General features: G+C 36.2%; 1 protein-coding gene across 4 annotated transcripts in view; it reads right to left on the bottom strand.

Annotated features, from left to right (window-relative positions):
* Positions 1–397: 397 nt before the first annotated feature.
* rgl2 (ral guanine nucleotide dissociation stimulator-like 2) overlaps positions 398–21,863 on the bottom strand; it is a 43,713-nt gene continuing 22,247 nt past the window's right edge. For all 4 annotated transcript variants that reach the window (XM_079837861.1, XM_079837863.1, XM_079837862.1 and 1 more), the window contains 17 exons: positions 21,436–21,519; positions 21,187–21,353; positions 18,821–18,874; positions 18,519–18,712; positions 14,467–14,576; positions 14,070–14,285; positions 13,874–13,977; positions 12,691–12,775; positions 11,368–11,427; positions 10,427–10,513; positions 10,161–10,193; positions 9,947–10,068; positions 9,763–9,852; positions 7,860–7,953; positions 6,806–7,033; positions 6,478–6,592; positions 398–3,967 (listed from right to left, as the gene is read on the bottom strand). In XM_079837861.1, coding sequence (XP_079693987.1) covers positions 3,786–3,967; positions 6,478–6,592; positions 6,806–7,033; positions 7,860–7,953; positions 9,763–9,852; positions 9,947–10,068; positions 10,161–10,193; positions 10,427–10,513; positions 11,368–11,427; positions 12,691–12,775; positions 13,874–13,977; positions 14,070–14,285; positions 14,467–14,576; positions 18,519–18,712; positions 18,821–18,874; positions 21,187–21,353; positions 21,436–21,519 — 2,025 coding nt within the window. In that variant the 3' untranslated portion in view covers positions 398–3,785. The remainder of the gene's footprint in view (positions 3,968–6,477; positions 6,593–6,805; positions 7,034–7,859; positions 7,954–9,762; positions 9,853–9,946; positions 10,069–10,160; positions 10,194–10,426; positions 10,514–11,367; positions 11,428–12,690; positions 12,776–13,873; positions 13,978–14,069; positions 14,286–14,466; positions 14,577–18,518; positions 18,713–18,820; positions 18,875–21,186; positions 21,354–21,435; positions 21,520–21,863) is intronic.

Consider the following 21,863-nt stretch of genomic DNA (forward strand, 5'->3'; position numbering starts at 1 on the left):
ATATATATATATATAATACAGAGTATACGCACATATATTATGTAAACACCAACTTTTATTTTGGATGCGATTAATTTTTTGACAGCCCTACTTTTTAAAAAACATATTTCCATAGAAATTACCTGTATTGGTTGTAAATGGACATTTCCATCTCTGATCTAGATGGTTATTGGCTTCCTAAATAAAGTAATACCTTTTTATGCATTATGCGATTGAACCTTGTTAATTGCTGCTTGCGGCTATATTTATTATTAAAAATATTATAATATAATTTAACAGACTTTATCCAGTAATCATGAATGTGTTGCTGAAACGACATGCAACATCCAGTTTATAATGAGTTTCACATGTAAATGTAATGACACTTTGAATGTATGAATCAGGTCGGAAAGCGGTCAGTTGTATCAAAATTAAAGTTTATTACAAGAATAGGAGGTATGTAGTGCATAAACGTGTCAGAATACAGATCTGACGGTACAGGACTGAAGCCGCAACATGCTTTTCACTGCGCAACACACCGGAACAACATTCACACAAGAGCACCTGATAATAAGGCACTTAACAAACAATTGACCAAAAACAAAGGCTACGATTGGAAATGAATACTAGCTTACGACTTACTCGCTGTATACTTCCTACTATTTTGTTTAAAGACTAATTGAAACAGTTGCCATTTTTCCAGGATAAGCTCTCAAACAGGAGTATGCTGTAAATAAAAACTCATATACGGCATATTCTGGCAAATGTAGTAGGTATACAGACATTTACTATATACAGCAATAGTAAGTGCAGTATGGTAGTATGCTATTCCGAACATAACCAAAGGCTGAAAATAAATGGAGACCCCTCTTCCTTACTGCGAGCTCTCGCATGCCTCCGTTCCCACAGAGACGTCAACAGCATACGAGTCGGAGAGCGCAAGGTTCATCAGGGCACAAACAGCAGAGTTGTTTTTTTCTATTCTTGATGATTGTAGCGTTATGCATTTATCGGTACAAAAATAATGTCACAGGCACAGCTTTGTTGCATTTTTTTTTTTTAAAGGAGTTGATTTGGTTTCGTAGAACAGCCAGAACTGGAGACCTGCAGTTCAACACACTATTGGCTCTGTCCCAAAACCTAGTGAGCTGCCTACATAGGCAGCACTTCAAGGCATTATAGGTGCTCCCCACGCAAAGCCAGTTTCAAAATGTAGGCCGCGTGATTATGCCGCCTTCTAAGGGTACGCGACAACGATGTACTAAAAATGAGAAAAAAAAATTCCTTTGCATTTTTTGGCATGCATACGACAACGTTGTTCAAATGATTCCCATTCAAATGGATCCGCCTAAATTACTAAAAACGCTGTATTATTCATACCAGGCCAGTAGTTGCCGGTATCCCTTTGAAAAGGAACACAATGTGACGCCAGGCAATGCTAAACAATTTTTTGCTAGTTTCAGCCCGACACAGTTATCATTTTCACGTCCTGCGCCACGTTGTTTAAATAGCAAATTCATTTGCGCGCCCATGGGCGTGCTGGTCTGAAAAAGCGGTGTGTTCAGGTGTATTGTTGACGCATTGCTATTTCGAGGCAACTGAAATTTGCGAATATTATTATTATTATTTAAAGAGCGCGTTAGTAAGATGCCCCTATAGGCGGGTCCACAACGCGCGTACATGTTGCTAATTACACATACAGGGATGTGCAACAGCACACAAACATTTTTAAATATGAAAATTAAATTGTTGATTAAAAATGTAAAAGATTATTATTATTGTGTACATAAATATGAAAATGGTGGCAATACACATGTATTTAAACTGACTCGTCAGGTTGAGGGGGTCTATATTCCTTCAACTGGCTTTTAAAGGGAATGGGAGATGACACTCTGATTGGTTTATTGCACGTTACGCCCAAAACACACCCATTACTCATTAAGAGAATAGGGACAGCCCTTTTAGACGACCGTTTTTCCTGTCGTTAAACTAGAAAAAGTGAATTCGTCCACGCCCTAAGTGCACTTGCGCCGTGCGTTTTAGACCATGCACTTAGATCATTAAAATGGGGCCCTACAAGCCTATAAACTGAATATATAACACACATGCGCATGACGTCACAGTTTTCACAAATTTGCGTTTTTGTAGTTTACACGGAGACGAAAATGGTATAATTTTCATAAACTTGCACTTTTCAAAAGTTTGTTGTCTGTTTTCACACCCCAAAATGGCATTGTCGTGTAAATGAACAGCCAAAACGCATAAAAAGTTTTACGTTTTTAGTTGAAAACAATGTTGTGTAAACGGCCCCAAAGACACTTTTTGTCCAATTCTATCCCAGGATCGGCCTAGATCCGGGCCACATCTAGTACATGTGGATTCAACGTGTACCAGATGTGGGCCGACACTATGTTGCTGTCTGGGATGCATGTATTCTTTGTGGAGAGGGCAATCTGAGAATGTGGAAACTATTACAGATACATTTTGTTCAATACTGAGAAATATTGAATAAAAAAAGTATTATCCAATATTTTTTGTGCTACTGTATAAACACTAATGTTACAATTTTTGGGGTCAGTACGAGTTTTTAAAAGAAGTCTCTTATCCTCACCAAGGCTGCATTTATTTGACTAAATAATAGATATTATTACAATTTAAAATTTCTATTGTACTATATTTTAAAGTGTAATTTATTGATGTGACGACGCCGTCTTCACTGTCACATGATCCTTCAGAAATCATTCGAATATGCTGATTTGCTGCTCAAGAAACATTTCTTATTATTATCAATGTTGAAAACAGCTGCTTAATATTTTTGAGGAAACTGTGATAAGTTTTTTTCAGGATTATTTAATGAATAGCAAGTTCAAATGAACAGCATTGATTTGAAATGGAAATATTTTGTTACAACGTAAAAGTCTTTACTGACACCTTTTTTTTATCAGTTTAATGCGTCCTTGCTTTCCTTGAAAAAATCTTACTGACCCCACACATTTGAACAGTAGTGTATTGTTATTCTCACTAGATTGTGCTGTTAGCTTAGGAACAAGCTAACACAAACTTCATTGAAATCAACTGTAAAGTCTCCCATGCTCAGAGTAAAGGGTTGCTGCCAGTGTAAACGGTTGCAAATGGTCATTATGAGGATCCATTTCAGTTAGTATGCTGCCTTAGATAGTTTTACACGAACGTTTTACTAGGTTTTGGAACAGAGCCTTGATATTACCATAAATCATTCTATTTAAATATTTAAAGAGAAAGTACACAGTAAGCAACGATCAGTTTGCATACTTGGTGAGGCCATTCGAGAGTGGCAGTGTTTTTGCGACTCGTCTTCAGGTAGGTGGGTGTTTTTCAGTAGCTTTTTGCCCACACAGAACAGCTCAGTGTTTGAAATGTTTAGACAGGTGTAAGTACCGTCTGTAAGTGTTTCTTATTATGTTGGGATCTTTTAGCTGCTCTCCCAGTTTGACGCTCATTAATAATGGAGTTTCTTGACTATTATACTGTAACCAATGGGCTTTAGAGGTAGACGGGGGGAGTACTGAAAATGCTGGCATTAGCAAAAGGTACATGATTCTGTCTTGAAATTCATTATGGATTTCTGAAATGCAAAAATAGTGCAATGTTTAGCAGTAACTAATATTTTAGAGCCATTTCAACCAAGCTTTCACTCAAATTACTAATATTAGGACTGAAGAAAATGCTTTTTGAGCCAATTCTACACAGTTACGTCACAGAGCGCTGAATGAAATATTTAGTCTTTTCTTTTGAAAGTACTTGGACATGAATATCCTGTTTTTCTGTTAAAATAGCGTCCGGACTAGTCTCCTGCCCTTGGCTTTGATTCGTGGGAAGGTTGCGCTGGTTTCGTTGCCAAGAGACGGAGACCCCATTGGTGTATTTCCTCCTCTTCTCCTTAACAGGAAGTCCACGCTAGCTGAAGACATGGCATAGAAGACGTTTCCTGTGGGAGGTATTATTAGCTCTGTGGAGGAAGAAATGAAAGACAAAGAAATACTTAGACAACCATAAAAAGTAAATGACGTATTTTGCTTAATCAGTTTAAATAATTTAGTTAAAATTTTGTTTTTTAAATATATTTTTGCATTTCTTTAAATAATTTGGATTAAATATTACATTTAAATACAATTAAATAAATAAAATATTATATATATGCGCATCATTACTCCAGTCTTCAGTGTCACATGATCCTTTCAGAAATCATTCTAATGTGTTGATTTGCTCCTCGAGAAACAATTATTGTTATTGTTACTTAATATTCTTTTGGAAAACATGTTTTTATTTTTTTATTTATATGAGATCTAATCGTTTTTTGACCATAAATGTCTTTACTGTTTCTTTTGATCAATTTAATGTGTCCTTGTTGAATAAAAGTATTAATTTCTTAAAAAAATATATATATTTACTGACCCCAAACTTTTGAACTGTAGTGTAGCCCAGGGATGGAAATTAACTTTTTTGTCCACCGGCCACTGTGGCTGGTGGATTTCAAAATCTACCAGCCACTCAATGTTTTTACCAGCCACTTTCTTGTTTTTAACCGATTAGTAATTAATACTACAAGCTCTACAATACTTAAGCAGTTTATTTAATCTCAAGTCTCAATTAAATACTGACATTTTCTCTTCCTCTCTTATACACACACAAACCATGAACTGATATACATTTCATTAAATGAGTAGGGCAGATTAATGGATGTGGCATTTGGATGATTCGTGGTCTTTTATGGCTTCCAGTTTTAGGTTTTTAGTCCCAACAATGAAACTATTAGTTTTGGCATCTTCTGAAGCGTGTTGACGACACACTAGGGTTGCCACCTTCAGTGTGGCAAAATAAGGGACACCCATTCACGACAATATAAAATGTTATATTATTTTACATTTCATAATTTAATTTATTCAAAAAGAACTCTTTAGTAGCCTATTTGGTGCACTTTAAAGGGATAGTTCACCCAAAACTAAAACATTCTGTCATCATTTACTCTCCCTCATGAGGTTTCAAACCTGTATGAGTTTCTATGTTCTGCTGAACACAAAAGAAGATATTTTGCAGAAAGTTTGAACCCAGGCTGCTTTGGGGGCACCATTGACTTCCATAGTAATCTTCCTGTGTGTTCAACATAACAACGAAATGTATACATGTTTGGAACAACTTGAGGGTGAGTAAAATAATGACATAATTTTCATTTTTGAGTGAACTGTCCCTTTAAGCAGTCATTCTGAACCACTAATCACTTTTTTGACAATTCTGACAATTCTATTTTTTTATTAATTTACTTAAATTATGACTATATTATTATGCAATTATTTGTCCCACTTTTATCTAAATATTATTTTAATAAATGTCAAACTTTATATGGCAGGATTATTTATTATGTATGATTAAAATTATACATTAATAATAACATTAATTAGGCTATAATCTATTAATTTTAACAAGTCTAAAATATATATAATAATTCTGTCTGCCAAGCTCTGATAATGTATGGAATTAATATTATATAAATATATTATCCATTTAAAAAAACATTAGGCCTATACCTTTAGAAGCACGGATGTGTCTGTCACATAGACCGGTCTGTCAGCGCTGCTGCTTTAAGTCAGACAGTCTGAGCTACTGAAATGCTTCACTGCAAAGTGTGCAGTTCGCCTGAGGTTCATCACGAGTTACTGGACAGACCCATTGATACCTTTTTTCTATTCAGGACGCGACGCGAGCTCTATGTTTTTAAAAAACCGCGCAAGTTTACAGCTCATGTTCTCGAGACTCCGCCGCTATGGCAACAAAGCCGCTAAAACGCAACCACGCGCAAATTAACTTCTCTACTACTTATTGGGAATTTGATTTGTAACGCCACATTTTTTTTGAAGGTGTGCCTCCTCTAACAGTAGGCTATGCTATTTTTATTTACCCGCCACGGTGGCCGGTAGGTGAAGTGAGTTTACCCGCAACAACACAAAATCACCCGCATTTGGCTGGTGGCGGGTGCTAATTTCCATCCTTCCATCCCAACTTTTTGCGCTCTAGCGGTTAATAAACAGAACTGCATGCGTCTTGCGGAAGAACATTACAGCCGGAGCTACTTCTCTCTGTTTATGTCTATGGCGAGTCACGCAGGGACTGTGCTCCTCCACAGCAGTTCCTACCAGTCCGGTCTGAAATAGTCCCAATATAAACACTTATTATAAGTGTACCATAATGATTCAGGGTAAGACAAAGACACGGTTTGGAAGATGGATTCATGTTGTACATTCTCATTATAAAATGTTTGTAAATCTAGAACACAAAAAAAGTTCCGGACAGCAGCTTTAATTTAAATATTTGATTTGATTGACAGCTGCCTGTTTTTTTGTTTTATCATAGTGATATTAGGATTATGTCAAATCATTATGCCCAGAATAATGTTTTCTCATTATAGGATGTGATTCGGAAAAAAATAAACAGCACCGTATGACATGAGAAATGTGACATCACCTTTCCCCTCCGGCAGCAGTTGGATCAGCTCGTATTTGGAGGCTTCTTGAGCATTCTGGTTGTGCTTCTCTAATGCAGAACTGATTACAGTGGGTGTTTTATCATTACTAGTGACCTGAGGCAGCACAGAAAAGAAAGTATACATTAGAACAAAGAGCAACAGAATTCATATTAAACAGGAGCTGACATGAAATGCCAAAGATAGTCTGATGTAACACTGGACTGCTGCTGTGAAATACAGCAGTCTCAAAGCCCAAAAGTGTGGGGAAATAGCTTTTTTTACTTTCATTGATTTTCACGTTCATTTGACTTTTGTTTGTTAGACTACCAGAATGCTTCTGTATAAGTTGCCGTCGTGTAAATCCATCCGTATCCTGACGATTCTGATCTCTGGCCCCGCCTCTTTTTTATTATTGGTGGGGTTGTTGCCACAGGAGACAGACCGCCGATGCGATTTGACAGCTGTAGTGGGTGTGGTCAGGGCAGAGGGCGTGGCATCATTGGGCGGTGGTGACGAATCAACATCCAGACAGGAAACGGATGGGGATTTCACATGCTGAAATGGAGTTAATGCAAATTATGACAACATTCTTAGGAATAGTTCACCAAAAAATTAAAATTATATCATTTGCTCACCCTCATGTCATTCCAAATATATCAATATTTTGCTAAATTAAGTTTCGCTATCTGTTCAATTTGACTTTTTTTATTTTGTTTAGCAGTAAAGAGTTTTATGTCTATGGGTAATTTCATCTGTTTCGTTAATAAATATTGTGTGCTCACACACATTTATAAAGCGCAGACATTCTGCTAAACATCTATTTTTATGTTCCATAGAAGAAAGAAAGACTAACATGTCTGGAGCTGCGCTCATGATGGACAGAATTAAAAATTTTAGGTGAACTATTTGTGATGTTAAAAGCTAGAATTTTGGTTAAAAAAAATTGTTCTAGACTACCAGTCAAAAAGCCAGATTGTTTATCAATAATATCTTCCTCATTTTTGAATAATATGATACAATTCATGAAATAACACTAATGAAAGCTTGTAGTCTCATCAATTATAAAATAAAATTTTCAGGGGGGAAAAATTAAGGAAACAAAAATCATCTAAGCATTTAGATTAACAGCTTTTTGGATCACGAGAAACATAAATTCAGTCGAACGCGTCTAACCTTTTGTCTGCTAGTGTGACAACAATCATGTAAAGTGCACAGAATAAAAGTTTGTCCAGGATCAATTCGAAAAAGCAATTTTAAAATACTATAAAGAGCCTCTGTGGGCTCTCAAATAATAAATATCTCAAAGTTGCTGATGGAAGCCGGGCTTTTAAAGAGCCATTACTGTGAAGTAATCAAAATAAAGCTCTTTATTCGCCCTTACCTTGCAAAGCTTAGAAAGCAGGTGATTGACAGGAGACGGGAAGTCAAATATGCCATCAGCATCCATTGTTGTATTTGCCACGGCTGAGAGAGCACTGTAACGGGAGAACAGAACGATCTTGTCACAAACTGTATTCTGTCGAGAGGCTCTTTGCCATGTGCTGCTTATGACATTGAGTCTTCCTGAATAGACTGTAACCTGGAGTATAAATGCAAAACTCAAAATCAGCAGTAGCTTTGAAGTCACACGCTAACTGCAGATGATAAGTGTGTCTTTGTCCTGCTTTAAAACTCCATTTCATTCGACTCAAGCAGCATCACGGTGCTTAAGAGCTCATGAAAGAAACATCTGTGTGTGCATGTCAGGGACTGAGTTTGATCCTCAGAATAGCCTACAGGGAGATCGTCATTGGAATAGTTAGAAAGAAAAAAATCCCAGGATTTATTTAGCAAAATAAGAGAAATGCATATGATCCTATATATATATATATATATATATATATATATATATATATATATATATATATATATATATATATATATATATATATATATATATATATATATATATATATATATATATATATATATATATATATATATATATATATATATATATTAGTTGTGTTTTCTAAAAATTACCTAAACAAATTTGTTGCATATATTATGTTCAGCAGAGGAAAAAACCCAAACAATTCTGAATGCAAATAATAATATACAACTACCGTAAACATAACAGTGTATAGCAAATTGCATTTCTTTTGGCAATGTCTGTATGTCCAAACTAACTTTTCTGTATTTTGGTGCAAATGCATTTGTCACTTGTTAGACGCTAACAGATGCTAACATGGACATTTATATCTCAATATACGTGTATCTTTGTTGTGCCCCTCAAACCATTCCTGAACAATTTTTGCTTTGTGGCAGGGCACATTATCTGCTGAAAGAGCCACAGGAACCAGGTAATACCCTTTCCATGTAAGGGTGTACATGGTCTGCAGCAATGCTTAGGTACGTGTCAAAGTAACATCCACATGTATGGCAGGACCCAAGGTTTCCCAGCAGAATATTGCCCAAAGCATCACACTGCCTCCGGCGGCTTGCCTTCTTCCCATAGTGCATCCTGGTGCCATGTGTTCCCCAGGTAAGCAACGCACACGCACCCGGCCATCCACGTGATGTCAAAGAAAACGCGATTCATCAGACCAGGCCACCTTCTTCCATTGCTCTGGGTCCAGTTCTGATGCTCAAGTGTCCACTGTTGCCGCTCTCAGTGGTGGACAGGGGTCAGCATGGGCACCCTGACTGGTCTGTGGCTATGCAGCCCCATACGCAACAAACTGCGATGCACTGTGTATTCTGACACCTTTATATCAGATCCAGCATTAACTTCTTGAGCAATTTGAGCTACAGTAACTCGTCTGTAACAGTCTTCACTCCCCACGTGCATCAATGAGCCTTGGCCGGTTCACCACTGTTCCTTCCTTGGACCACTTTTGCTAGCCACTGATCACTGCAGGCCGGGAACACCCCACAAGAGCTGCAGTTTTGGAGATGCTCTGACCCAGTCATCTAGCCATCACAATTTGGTCCTTGTCAAACTCGCTCAAATCCTTACGCTTGCCCATTTTTCGTGCTTCTAACACATCAACTTTGAGGACAAAACGTTCACTTGCTGCCTAATATATCCCACCCACTAACAGGTGCCGTGATGAAGAGATAATCAGTGTTATTCACTTCACCTGTCAGTATTTATAATGTTATGCCTGATCAGTGTATATTCTTGTAACTACAGCACACTTTTCATTTAATTTTGATTTGAAAACACTAATTTTGGACTTTGCAGTAACATGCTGTGTGGTTGTTAATGTAGGACATTTGTTAACTGAACATGATGTTCTTACTCTGGACACTGTGTGATGATCACTGTAGGGTTCAGGCCGCGGCCAGGACTCGGCTCACCCGGTGCTTCAATGTGATTGGACAGCTTGTAGCTATTAAAAAAAAAAAACAGATGGGCAACTTATCATATAGCCAATCAGTGTGTATCTGAGATGTTCAGCATCGAGTTCCAGAAGTATCGCTGACCTTTCCTCTTCACGTAGAGAGGGTACACTGTGATACCACTGAACAAACGTCTCATCCGTCCTGAAAATGCTGTTTTTACACGAGGACTGAAGGAGGCGAATTTGAGCAATGACTTCAAATTCCTAAAATCAAGAGAATGTGATTGTTAATAGTTTTTTAACCTTTTTAAGCCACAAATGAATGAAAATCATATGTATAATGTTCATAAACTCACCCGTCGTCTTTTATCAAAGTTAATGAAGCCATTCTGTAAGAGACAGTAAAGTTTGGTTCACATTACGACCTGCTTTGGCCAATGCAACGCTGTCTTTTAGATTTCACACATCTAAATGTCAGATGAGTTTTGACAAACATTGCGAAACCACTACTATTTTTATACCTCACAGCTGTATGTGCTGCTGATACTGTTTTTTATCAGTGGGGGGGGGGGGGGGGTTAGTTCTGTTAATTGATCATAGCGGGCTGAGAACTATACATCACCTCCAATCTGTCTTTGACTGCAGTGTCCAGCATGGTGAGATCTCTGAGGAAGATGCCCAGGTATGGCACAGTGCCCTGAGCGCACGACTACAAAAATACAGCATTCAGGATCGAATTTTCGGTATACATCAAAGATTATAACCAGTACATCACACTGTGACAATTTTAAATATATGCGTACTTTGCATTATATACACACTACCAAAGTTTTTTTTTTAACGTTTTTTAGAAGTCTCATCTCTTATGCTCAACAAGGCTGCATGTATTTGATCAAAAATACAGTAAAAAAAAAACAGTAATATCAAATATTATTACAATTTAAAATAACTTTTTAATATATTAATATATTTTAAAATGTAATTTATTCCTGAATTTTTAAAGCTGAATTTTCAGCATCATTACTCCAGTCTTCAGTGTCACATGATCCTGCAGAAATCACTCTAGTTTTATATATATATATATATATATATATATATATATATATATATATATATATATATATATATATATATATATATATATATATATATATATATATATATATATATATATATATATATATATATATATATATATATATATATATATATATATATATATATATATATATATATATATATATATATATATATATATATATATATATATATATATATATATATATATATATATATATATATAATGCATTATTTTTGCTATTATATTTATGATCATTATCTTTATCTATATTCTTATTTTATTTTATGTGAAGTGAAAAGTTGTTCTGTGGGTATGGGATAGAAATAGAAATATTTTGTAACATTTATAAAGTCACTTTTGATCAATTGAATGCATCCTTGCTGTATAAAAGTATTAATTTCTTTCAAAAAAGTTACTGATTCCAAACGTGAGTGTGTGTGTGTGTATGTATGTATATGTATACTGTATTTAAGGATGCTTACCCCTGTAAATCTCCTGTTGTTGATTTTAGTGTCATGGTTTGCAAATTTGGAAGTCCCCTCCTGTAGAATAATAAAGTGAAACTTGTAAGTGTTGTGAATGTGTTATGGAGGCATACATAATTGAATTAAAATGACTCAGTTTGGTTCCTATGTTTGCAAAATGTCCCTGTATGATGCATTTATATCAGGCAGTTTAATGGAGCAGTTGCGTGTTTGATTCTCAGTACCGGCAGGCAGGGGCGCCGCTAACAATTTTGCGCCCTATGAAAGAATTTGATGTTGGGCCCTCTACCACACCAACCTAGCTATCCAAAATCTTTGTCTGCAATTTAATAATACTGACCAATCAAGCTCCGCTCGCTCAACCCAGAATGCCCCAATTGGCTGATGAAACATTGATTAAAATTAAGATACAATTTATACAAAACAAAACTAAATGAAGTGGTCACAATCATGTCTGATCAGCTCCATTCATCTTATGATGTATCCTATCTCATGCTGTTCACTTTTCATAATCAACATAGATTGACAGATTGACAACATAGACATAAAAAACAACATTATAATATTTAAACATAAATATAAAAATAAATACCTTAATGGCTGCAACAATTATAGCACAGAGAATTTTCATGTCGGAGTGGGATATGAGTGAATGTAGTTTTATCGGTGAGCGTGAGCGGTTCATGAGTGGAGCGTTTTGCTGGATTTTGCCGGAAATGCGCCATCATTTTTTTATATTTGTAACTCTTTGGTAGATTATACATTTATAATACATTACTACTAGTACTGTTACTACTAATAAAACCGATCTCTGGGGGCCCCAAAAGTGTGTGGGCCCTTAGAATCGTCCTAACTTTCCCCCCCTTAGCTGCGCCCCTGCCGGCAGGAAATGACTGAGGTGGGCTTGAGCAAGGCACCTAACTCCCAATCGCTCCCTGGGCACCACAGCAAAAATGGCTGCCCACTGCTCCGGGTGTGTGTCCACGGTTTGCGTGTGTTAACTACTCACTGCTCCTAATGTGTGTGCACTAACTCGGATGGGTTAAATGCAGAGGACAAATTAACATCCCTGGCAATTACATACTTCACATGTCACTTTCACTTAATGTTGTTGAATTACACAAATTTTGAGATTATTTGTTCTATTCAGTCATCAGTTCCTCTCTTCAGGCCATGCTAAATTGATGCAGTTCTCTACGGCGATGAAGCACAGAACATTGATTGGCCTGATATTTTCCCATCAGTGCATCGCCATGCTCTCTAACAACATTAGTGAGATCGGCGTTCGAATGCTTTGTGTTGTGTTGTAGTGTGATTGACCTCTTTGAGTAGCTCGCGGCTCTGGGAGTAGTTGTCTTTCTCTGAGAAGATGTCAGAAAGTTCCTCGTATCTCTTCACAGCTTCCCTGTCAGCATAGAGGAACAGACTTAAGGTTATTCTGTGCTGTTAAAATGTAGGCAACATTCTCATGTCTTGTTTCAATGCAAATGAGAATCATAACTGTAAACATGACTTTACTGATTAAAGGAATATTAAATCAAGTAAAATGTTACCAGAGAAAATACTTTGTAAAAACAAGCAAATCGTAACACACTTACAATCCTGTGCAGCATTTATTTTTTATTTTTTTACCAAATTATATTTTAAATACACATAGATTTTCAATTTGAAAATGAATTTTGCTTAAAATGCCAAAATCTAGTTTAAAATGTAAAAAAAGGGGCAAGAGAATACATTTACAAGCTACAATTTTTGGGTAAATGCAAAATGTATTTTTTAATATATAAAGTGTAGAATTTTGTGACCATTTTTGTACATTTTAAAATATTTTAAATATATCTAAAAATATTTTTGCCATATGGGTAGACAATCATGTCTTACGTTTCAATGCAAATTGGAATTATAACTGTAAACATGACTTTATTGATTAAAGGAATATTCCAGATTAAATACAACTAAAATAATTTGTAAAAACAAGCAAAACGTGTTTATTAAGTTTTTTTTTTTTTTTTACCAAATTCTATTACAATAAAATACACATATATTTTCAAATAAATCTATTTGAAAATCTATTTTGCTTAAATCCTCAAATGCAAAAATAAATAAACATATAAAATCAAATACATAAATAAATAAAAAGCCTTATGTATTAAGTATTTTTTTAATACATACATATTTTTTTACTAAACCTTATCTAAAACACACACATACACATACATAATTTTTGATATATATATACATTTAACATTATATTAAATATATAACATTTATAATTAATTTCAATTTATATCATTATATTATTTTTATTTTTATTATTACATTATATTTTTATATATTATGTTAAATATATCCGTATTAGAAATATTTTGACCAGTTTTTCTATTTGTGTGCATAACAACTTGCACCATAGATTTTCTGCCCATATAGCAAAAATCATTTTTAGATATGTTTGACATAAATGTTAAATGATATCCCTTTAATGCATCAACAAGTAAACGCATACCTGTCTGTCTCCTGCCAGGTCTTTCTCAGTCTGTGGATTGGGTTACTCTGCAGTGCTGATAGAATGGCGTACAGTGAGGAGAAGTTTTTCCTGGTTCTGCAGGCCTGTTTTAGAAACAAACAACACACTCATGTGAGTCATTTATCTTGACTGATGACATCATCTGTGTCTGAGTTTACAGTTAAACTGCTCTGACTTCTGCAACACTGATCCATTTCTCCAGCAGCCTTGCCCTCTGTTGACTCTTCAGACCCGTGTTCCACAAGGACGAGGCTGTGACGGCGTTAGTTAAGCGATTAAACTGCTTGATAGTGGCTCTGACCGACCAGCACGCTCCTTCCTGTCCCTTCTTATCTCTCTGAGACCATAAAGAACCCAGACAGTGATAGGGCACCAGCTTCAGAAATAGATCCTTAAGGAAAAACAAAAGGATTTCATTTAAGGATATTACAGACAGGTCTAAGATGTTTTAAAGCCCTTAAAAAGTGGGGTAAGCTGTGGCACTTTAAATGACTTCTTCTAGTTTCAAACTAATCACTGGTCTTTTCCACAGATGTAAATGCAACGTTTGTGAGTGGTATGATCAGACTCACTGTCTCAATCCTGGTCAGCTGTTCGGCGATCACACTGGATGGAAACCCCAGGATGCTGGTGGCATCAAACTCAGAGGGATCAGGAGGAGAGGTCATGCCTTTGGTAGGATCTGTAAGATCAATACAGTATGAAATGAACATGAAAAATTGGACAATACTACTGTGTCTGTCTAACCTGCAGTCAGAGTTCAAATGTAATGCTTGCTAAAGCCTGGTGCACACAGTGCGATTTTGGCGATGATTTGTCCGTGTGAGATCAAATTATCTTGACCAAAATGAGCACTAGAGATTTCTTTGTTGCCACCATTTAAATCCTGCGTATAATGCAGCTCACTGTCATGGAACGCTTTCCATCCAAAGTTGCGAATGTAAATTATGTGCAAAAATGTAATATTGCATAAAACATTTGCGAATAAAGCACCGTTTCCATCCAGTGAGTCGAAGAGAACATAATCATCACTTCCTGATAAACTACCGCTAAAAAATCACTAAGAAACCTAGGAGAAGCCACCATATATAATCATTTTCGTATATAATAAATTATTTACGTCTCAGAGAAACTCGTGCATCTCAATAAACTTGTTGTTATGCTTTCAGAGGCAGATGCTGCTGTTTGCGAACGCAGTCATGTAAGGTTAAGGTTAGTACAGTTATGCTGTTACATTTTAATGCGCATCAAGGAATTTATTCATTATGCATTTCCATCATAGTTTATGCGCATGTTTTCGTATAGAAAATGTATCCGATTCAAAAGAGCGCACAAGTTTGTTATGCGCATTTTTAGAATTTATGCGCATTTATGCGTTTCCATTCAGCTTTTTTTGATGCGATATCCCAAAATGCGCATTAAAATAGGTGAATAGAAACATAGCTACTGATTGATGATATAAAACTCAGGACGGGTTTTTTTGGTGTGCGTCCATTTTTTACGCGCCTTAACTATCGTACACTCTGACATTAATGACAACTTAGATCTTACAGTGTGACATGGCTTACAGCGGGGATCATGTTCGTATAGTCTGACAAGTTACGATCGTGAAGGACTATTATAAATCGCACAGTGTGCACTAGGCATGTGCCGGTATCAAATTTTCATGTTGTGATTAATTGCTGAAGCTTTTATCACGGTATACGGTATTATCACGATATTGAAATAAGTTGCAAAAAAAGTGTTGTCATACTATAAACAGGTTTAATAACTTTCTTGTAACAAAGTAACCAACATTTAACTATAATAAAGCAATACACAAACATGTATAAAGTAAACAAATATTTAAAACAGATTAAAGTGCAAAATAATTATAAAGAACAATAGGTATGCTGAAATGTACATTTACCTAAGATTATTACAAGCTTTAGAAGTATTTTTCATTGTCAGTTTGTTAATGAATGAACTAATGTTAAATACTGGAGCCTTGTAAAGTGTGTGATTGAACAACAGTCAGAACATATTCAAACAATATCTAGGGCATGTAATTTAGTCCAGATTAAAATATAAAATGCTCAAGTTTGAAAATGAATAGCCTTAAGTCTTTAAGTATTAAGTATTAGGTTATGTGATGAGCGGGGAAACGGCTGTGTTTCTGCTGTTCCGTCAGCGCCCTCTGCTGTCAAAGAGTGAATGTGCACTTCAGCGCCTTCGTTCCGCCATGTGCTCAGCTCAAGCACGGTCTATTTACATCATTGCGCCTTCCTCTTGGTCTATTTTTACATCATTGCGCGTTCCTCTTGGTCTATTTTTATATCATTGCGCGTTCCTCTTGGTCTATTTACATCATTGCGCCTTCCTCTTGGTCTATTTTTACATCATTGCGCCTTCCTCTTGGTCTATTTTTACATCATTGCGCGTTCCTCTTGGTCTATTTACATCATTGCGCGTTCCTCTTGGTCTATTTACATCATTGCGCGTTCCTCTTTGACGTGTTGTTCATTTTAAACGGTTGATGGGTAAAGTATTCTTAAAATTCATTCACAGTATTTTGAAGTGCCCACGATAACAATATTGAGCATGTTCATTATTGCGGTATATCGTATTACCGTTTACCGTCACATGTCTAGTGTGCACCCGGCTTGAGAGGCAAATGTGCTTATAAATGAAAAAAGTGAAGTGAAAATAAAGTTTGGGGTCAGAAAGAGTTTTTAATTAAGAAATTAATGCTTTTATTCAGTAAAGATGCATTAAATTGATCAAAAGGGACGGCAAATACATTTATGCCACAAATATTTCTATTTCAAATAGATGCTGTTTTTTTTGTTTACTTACATCAAAGAATGCTGAAAAAAAATTCCCACAAAATATTAAAGTCCCTGTAAAGTCAAAACTAAACATGTGTTCTGAGTTCCTCACACCACAGATAAATGTGTTATTAACCACCCAGCCAAATTTGAATCATAAAAAAATTCGGGAAGTACATAAAATAGCTTATCAAAAACCTGAAAAAATGAGCAGCATTCTCTGCTCTCAAACGCTGGGGGTGTGTCCGCTGTCGGCGCCGAAACCACGCCCACTCGCGGGAAAGCGGCAGTAGCACACAAGACAACACTCACTGATCACGAGCGTCTATGATCACAACGCACCAGATGTCGGCGGGACGGGAGGATGAAGGCTTGGGCGGGGGATAGTCGGTTCTGCAGCGGATTATCAGTGAATCCCAGTTGTCTCCGGTGAAAGTTTGTAAAACGAACCGGTGTAAAGTCACTGCAGAGGTAGGTGTCGGTGATGATCCTCAGCTCTCCATCAAGGTTGCTGTTCACAAAATTAATCCACCTCTTCGTCGTTTTTGTTTTATAAGCTGTTATGTAAGTTGTTGACTATAGTAACTAACAGTACTAACAGTAACTCGCGATCGAACTTTTGCGAATGTGCTCTAGTTATGATCGTGTTAGGGGAGGAGCCAGGCTCGGTGGCTCCAGTGCGTCATGGAGCCACCGTTTTAGCCCCGCCCAGAAAATCCTGAACACAGCAACGGTGAAAAACTGTTTAACGGTCTAACTTCTGAATTCAGTACTTAATAGTTCACAGTCTTTGTAATGTGTTTCAGCAATACATTTCTAACATTTATAATGTGTTTAGAAACAAATCTCAGAATTGCCTTTACAGGGACTTTAAGCAGCACAACTGTTTTCAACTTTCTTTCTTTCTTTCTTTTTTTCAAAATCAACTTTGATTTTTGAAAGATCATGTGACACTGAAGACTGGAGTAATGATAACACAGAAATTACATTTAAAAAATATTAGAATAGAAATTGTAATAATAAATTGTAATAAATATTTCAAAATATTACAGTTTTTACTGTATTATTAATCAAATAAATGCAGCCTTGGTTGGCATAAGAGAACACATTCATCTTACCAACCCAAACTATTTTATAAGCTTATAAAATATATTGTTTAAAACTGCAAGACCAATGAATTTCCATGACATTTGCTGACCTTTATGGACAGGAATAAAGAACAATTTCTAGCCAGTGAAGAATATTATATTGAAATTGACTAGACATTTCTAGTCTCTTTTTAGGATTGTATTAATTGCCATGAATTTTCAAAAACAATTTTAAAATTCCATGATTTCCAGGTTTTCCATGCGCATTTGAACCCTAAATATAAAAATGATAGTTGTGCATGCCACAATCATTTGAATGTGAGACTAAGTCAACTGAATATATATATATATATATATATATATATATATATATATATATATATATATATATATATATATATATATATATATATATATATATATATATATATATATATATATATATATATATATATATATATATATATATTATTGATGTCAGCTTACAGCTTTTACTTGAGCGTTTTCTCCCCTCATTTCAAAACTCCAGAACTTCATGTAGTAATACATTCCTGTCACCAAAATGAAAATATGAGGTACAAAATCCCTATTCTTGTGACAGGTGGCTTTTACAGAGAGACTGGCAAGCTTGTGATGCTGCAAGTGACACAATAACCTGCACTGTCAGTCATAAACATACACAAAAAAACAGTGAAGGATTGCCTTTGTCAAAGAGACAAATATCCTGACCTGAGAGCGAGCCAGACAGCAGTGTTTTCTCACTCAGCTCCCCGGCGATCCTCAGCAGTCGGCCTTTGATTTCCGCCCCTGAGGTGTCCATTGGAAGCAGGGGGGCAATCCGCAGCAGGCAGGAGGGATCGCTCAGAGAGCGGAAATCCTCAGGATAGTCACTCAGCCATGTGCTGAACACCGTACACACCGCCCTGAACACAGCAAATGCCAATCAATACTGGAACTTTACTATCACAATGCACTCATAACCGGCTATTATTCATTTCTGTTTATAGCCTGATGTGTTCAGTAATACATACTTGTTGAACATCTGGCGACTGTTACTTATGCTCTCACCAGGAGGATTTCCCAACCTAGAAAATAGTTCATATGGACATTAAGGGTTAATGTACAGTCAGTAATAATTGAAAATGTATAATAATATTAATAATATATAATATTATTGCAAATTGTGTGACAATATACAACCCTATTTCCAAAAAAGTTGGGACATTTTGTAAAATGCAAAAGAATCTGTTCTCTTGAACCTTTATTTAGCTAACGAAAGCGCAAAGAAAAGACCATTGATAATTCTGTGATGAAAAGTGATGAGCCACGACCCATCTTTGCTTGAAAAGACTGAGATTCTCCATTTACACCCAATCACGATGCCCTCACCTTAGTCACCTATTACCAATTCACCTGCGTATTGTGGACGGTTTCAAAACAGTTTAGCTTGGATATTCTGTAATCTTCTCTGTGCCAACTGTTTTTGTAGAGTGTCAAAAACAAAAATTATATTTACAAAATACAGTTAAGTTGTTCAGTGAAAACATTGGACATTTTTCCCTTGTACTTTTGCCAGTTAAATAAAGCCAGTTAAATCACAGATAATTGCATTATTTTATTGCATTTTACAAAATATCCCAACTTTTCTAGTAATGGTGGGTGATGTTGATAGAAAAAGGTCTCAATATTTTTCAGCATTTTGATGATGATAATGATGATGATGGTGTGTGTGTGTGTGTGTGTGTGTGTGTGTGTGTGTGTGTGTGTGTGTGTGTGTGTGTGTGTGTGTGTGTGTGTGTGTGTGTGTGTGTGTGTGTGTGTGTGTGTGTGTGTGTGTGTGTGTGTGTGGGCATGTTTTTGTGAAATATCAGGACACAAATGTGTATAATGACATGGGTATGACACAGGTATTACAAAAAGAGGGTGAAATATGAGGACGTTCCCCATGTCCTCACTTTTCAAAATGCTTATAAATCAAACAGAATGAGTTTTTTTTCACAGAAAGTGAACTGCACAGTCTCCTGTGAGGGCTAGGTTTAGGGGCAGGGGCAGTGTAAGGGGATAGAAAATACGGTTTGTACGGTATGAAAACCATTACGCCTATGGAATGTCCTCACATTTCACAAAAACAAACGTGTGTGTGTGTGTGTGTGTGTGTGTGTGTGTGTGTGTGTGTGTGTGTGTGTGTGAGCGCGCAATATTAATTGTTGTTGAGATTCAAAATGTTTAATGCAATAAGTAAATAATAAGAAGGCATGTCTTCCACACTGTTTTTCACTAATTGAACACAAAGAATCATATTTTATGGTTTTCTATCTATTTTTTTATCTATCAGTATAACAATAAGACAAATTATTTGCATATACTTTTAGAAAAAACCATGATATTCATACACTCTAAAAAATGCTGGGTTAAAAACAACCCAAGTTGGGTTGAAAATGGACTAACCCAGCAATTGGGTTGTTTTAACCCAGCGACTGGGTTGTTTTAAGCAAACATTTAACCCAACTGTTGGGTTAAAACGACCAAATTGCTGGGTTAGTCCATTTTCAACCCAACTTGGGTTGTTTTTAACCCAGCATTTTTTAGAGTGTACAATTTCTGTAAAGGGATTCAGTGAACATTTTTGATTGATCAATCTTCCACATGAATCCGTTAATTTATTCAATTCATTGAAACAGACTTGAACTGGCTGACAGAGATGAATTTACGAATTCTAATAGTACTTTCAAATTAGAGCTGTTTTTAATTACTGAAGTTACACATCTGTGTCTACTTATAGTCTATGTAAATATGTTTGCTACACTGTGTAGTTATGATTGTATTTATTATATTATAGTTGTCATTATTCACGTGTGTGATAAATTATATATGTTATGTCGTGTTTTAACAGTAAGTAAATACAACAGTAAGGCCCGGTTTCACAGACAGGGCTTAGATTAAGCCAGGATTAGGCCTTAGTTCAATTAGGACATTTAAGTAGCTTTTATAAACATGCCTTAGAAAAAACATAACTGGTGTGCATCTCGAGACAAAACAATGGCACTGACATATTTTAAGATGTCAGTGCAAGTTGCTTTCAGTTAATACAGTTCAAACATGCATTTTAGTCTGGGACTAGTTTAAGCCTTGTCTGTGAAACCAGGGGTATACTGTATGTTTATGTTTGCACTATGCTGTTTGGAGACGCTGTGGCTCATTTCTTCCCCTGCAGTAGAGTAATGACTAATGCTGTAAGACATTACAAAACAAGAAAGGATCACGCAACTGATCTTCATTTTCTGTTTACTGTCCATGTTGCGGAATTAAATTTTAACCAATTGCAAATGTATCATCAGTATTTGATATGAAAGACAATGACTTTATACCTATTACTCGAACTTTACAGGCGCTTTACCTGTCAATCAGGATGTCCAGCACTCTCTGGGTGGAGGTGAATGTGCGATAGGTGGAGAGGAAGATGGAGATGAAGGAGGAGTCGCCCATGGAGAAGGAATGTAGGAGATGGAGGACCAGCTTTTCCTCTGTCCCTGCTTTGACGTGTTGAGAACGGGACGCTGTGGACTGGGAAGAGAGGGGTGAAGACGTCAGGACAGAACTTCTGGAACACACAGCATTGAGCCTTACTCAGGAAGATGGGACTCACCCGTGGGACGGTGGGGGAATCACGCCCTTGCTTCACCACCACAGTGTAGATGATACCGTCTTCCTTCATTTCAGACACAGTGGACTGAACCAGAGAGAGATCAGAGTGAGTAAGCAGTCATTTTGATGATATTTTTAATCAAAGCAACTTCCAGTACACAAGATCTTGGGGTTAAGAGCTTTACTCTGGGTCACATTAATAAAAACTCACTGCTCGCTCCTTGCAAGAATTATTTCTCTTGTATAGCCAAACTTTTGATTAAAGTCTGCTCCAGTTGGCAGTTTATTTTGGCATGTCCACTTCACTGAGATGAAAAGTGATCAATCATAATTTGTTTAGTTTTTCCATGCCATTTTAATCTGTAATAAGTTAATGTAACAACAAATGTTAATATCCTGTTGTGAAAGAAACAATTTAAAATGAACACA

This window comes from Gobio gobio (assembly GCF_949357685.1).
Source record: "Gobio gobio genome assembly, chromosome: 15".
NCBI classification, from domain to species: Eukaryota; Metazoa; Chordata; class Actinopteri; order Cypriniformes; family Gobionidae; genus Gobio; species Gobio gobio.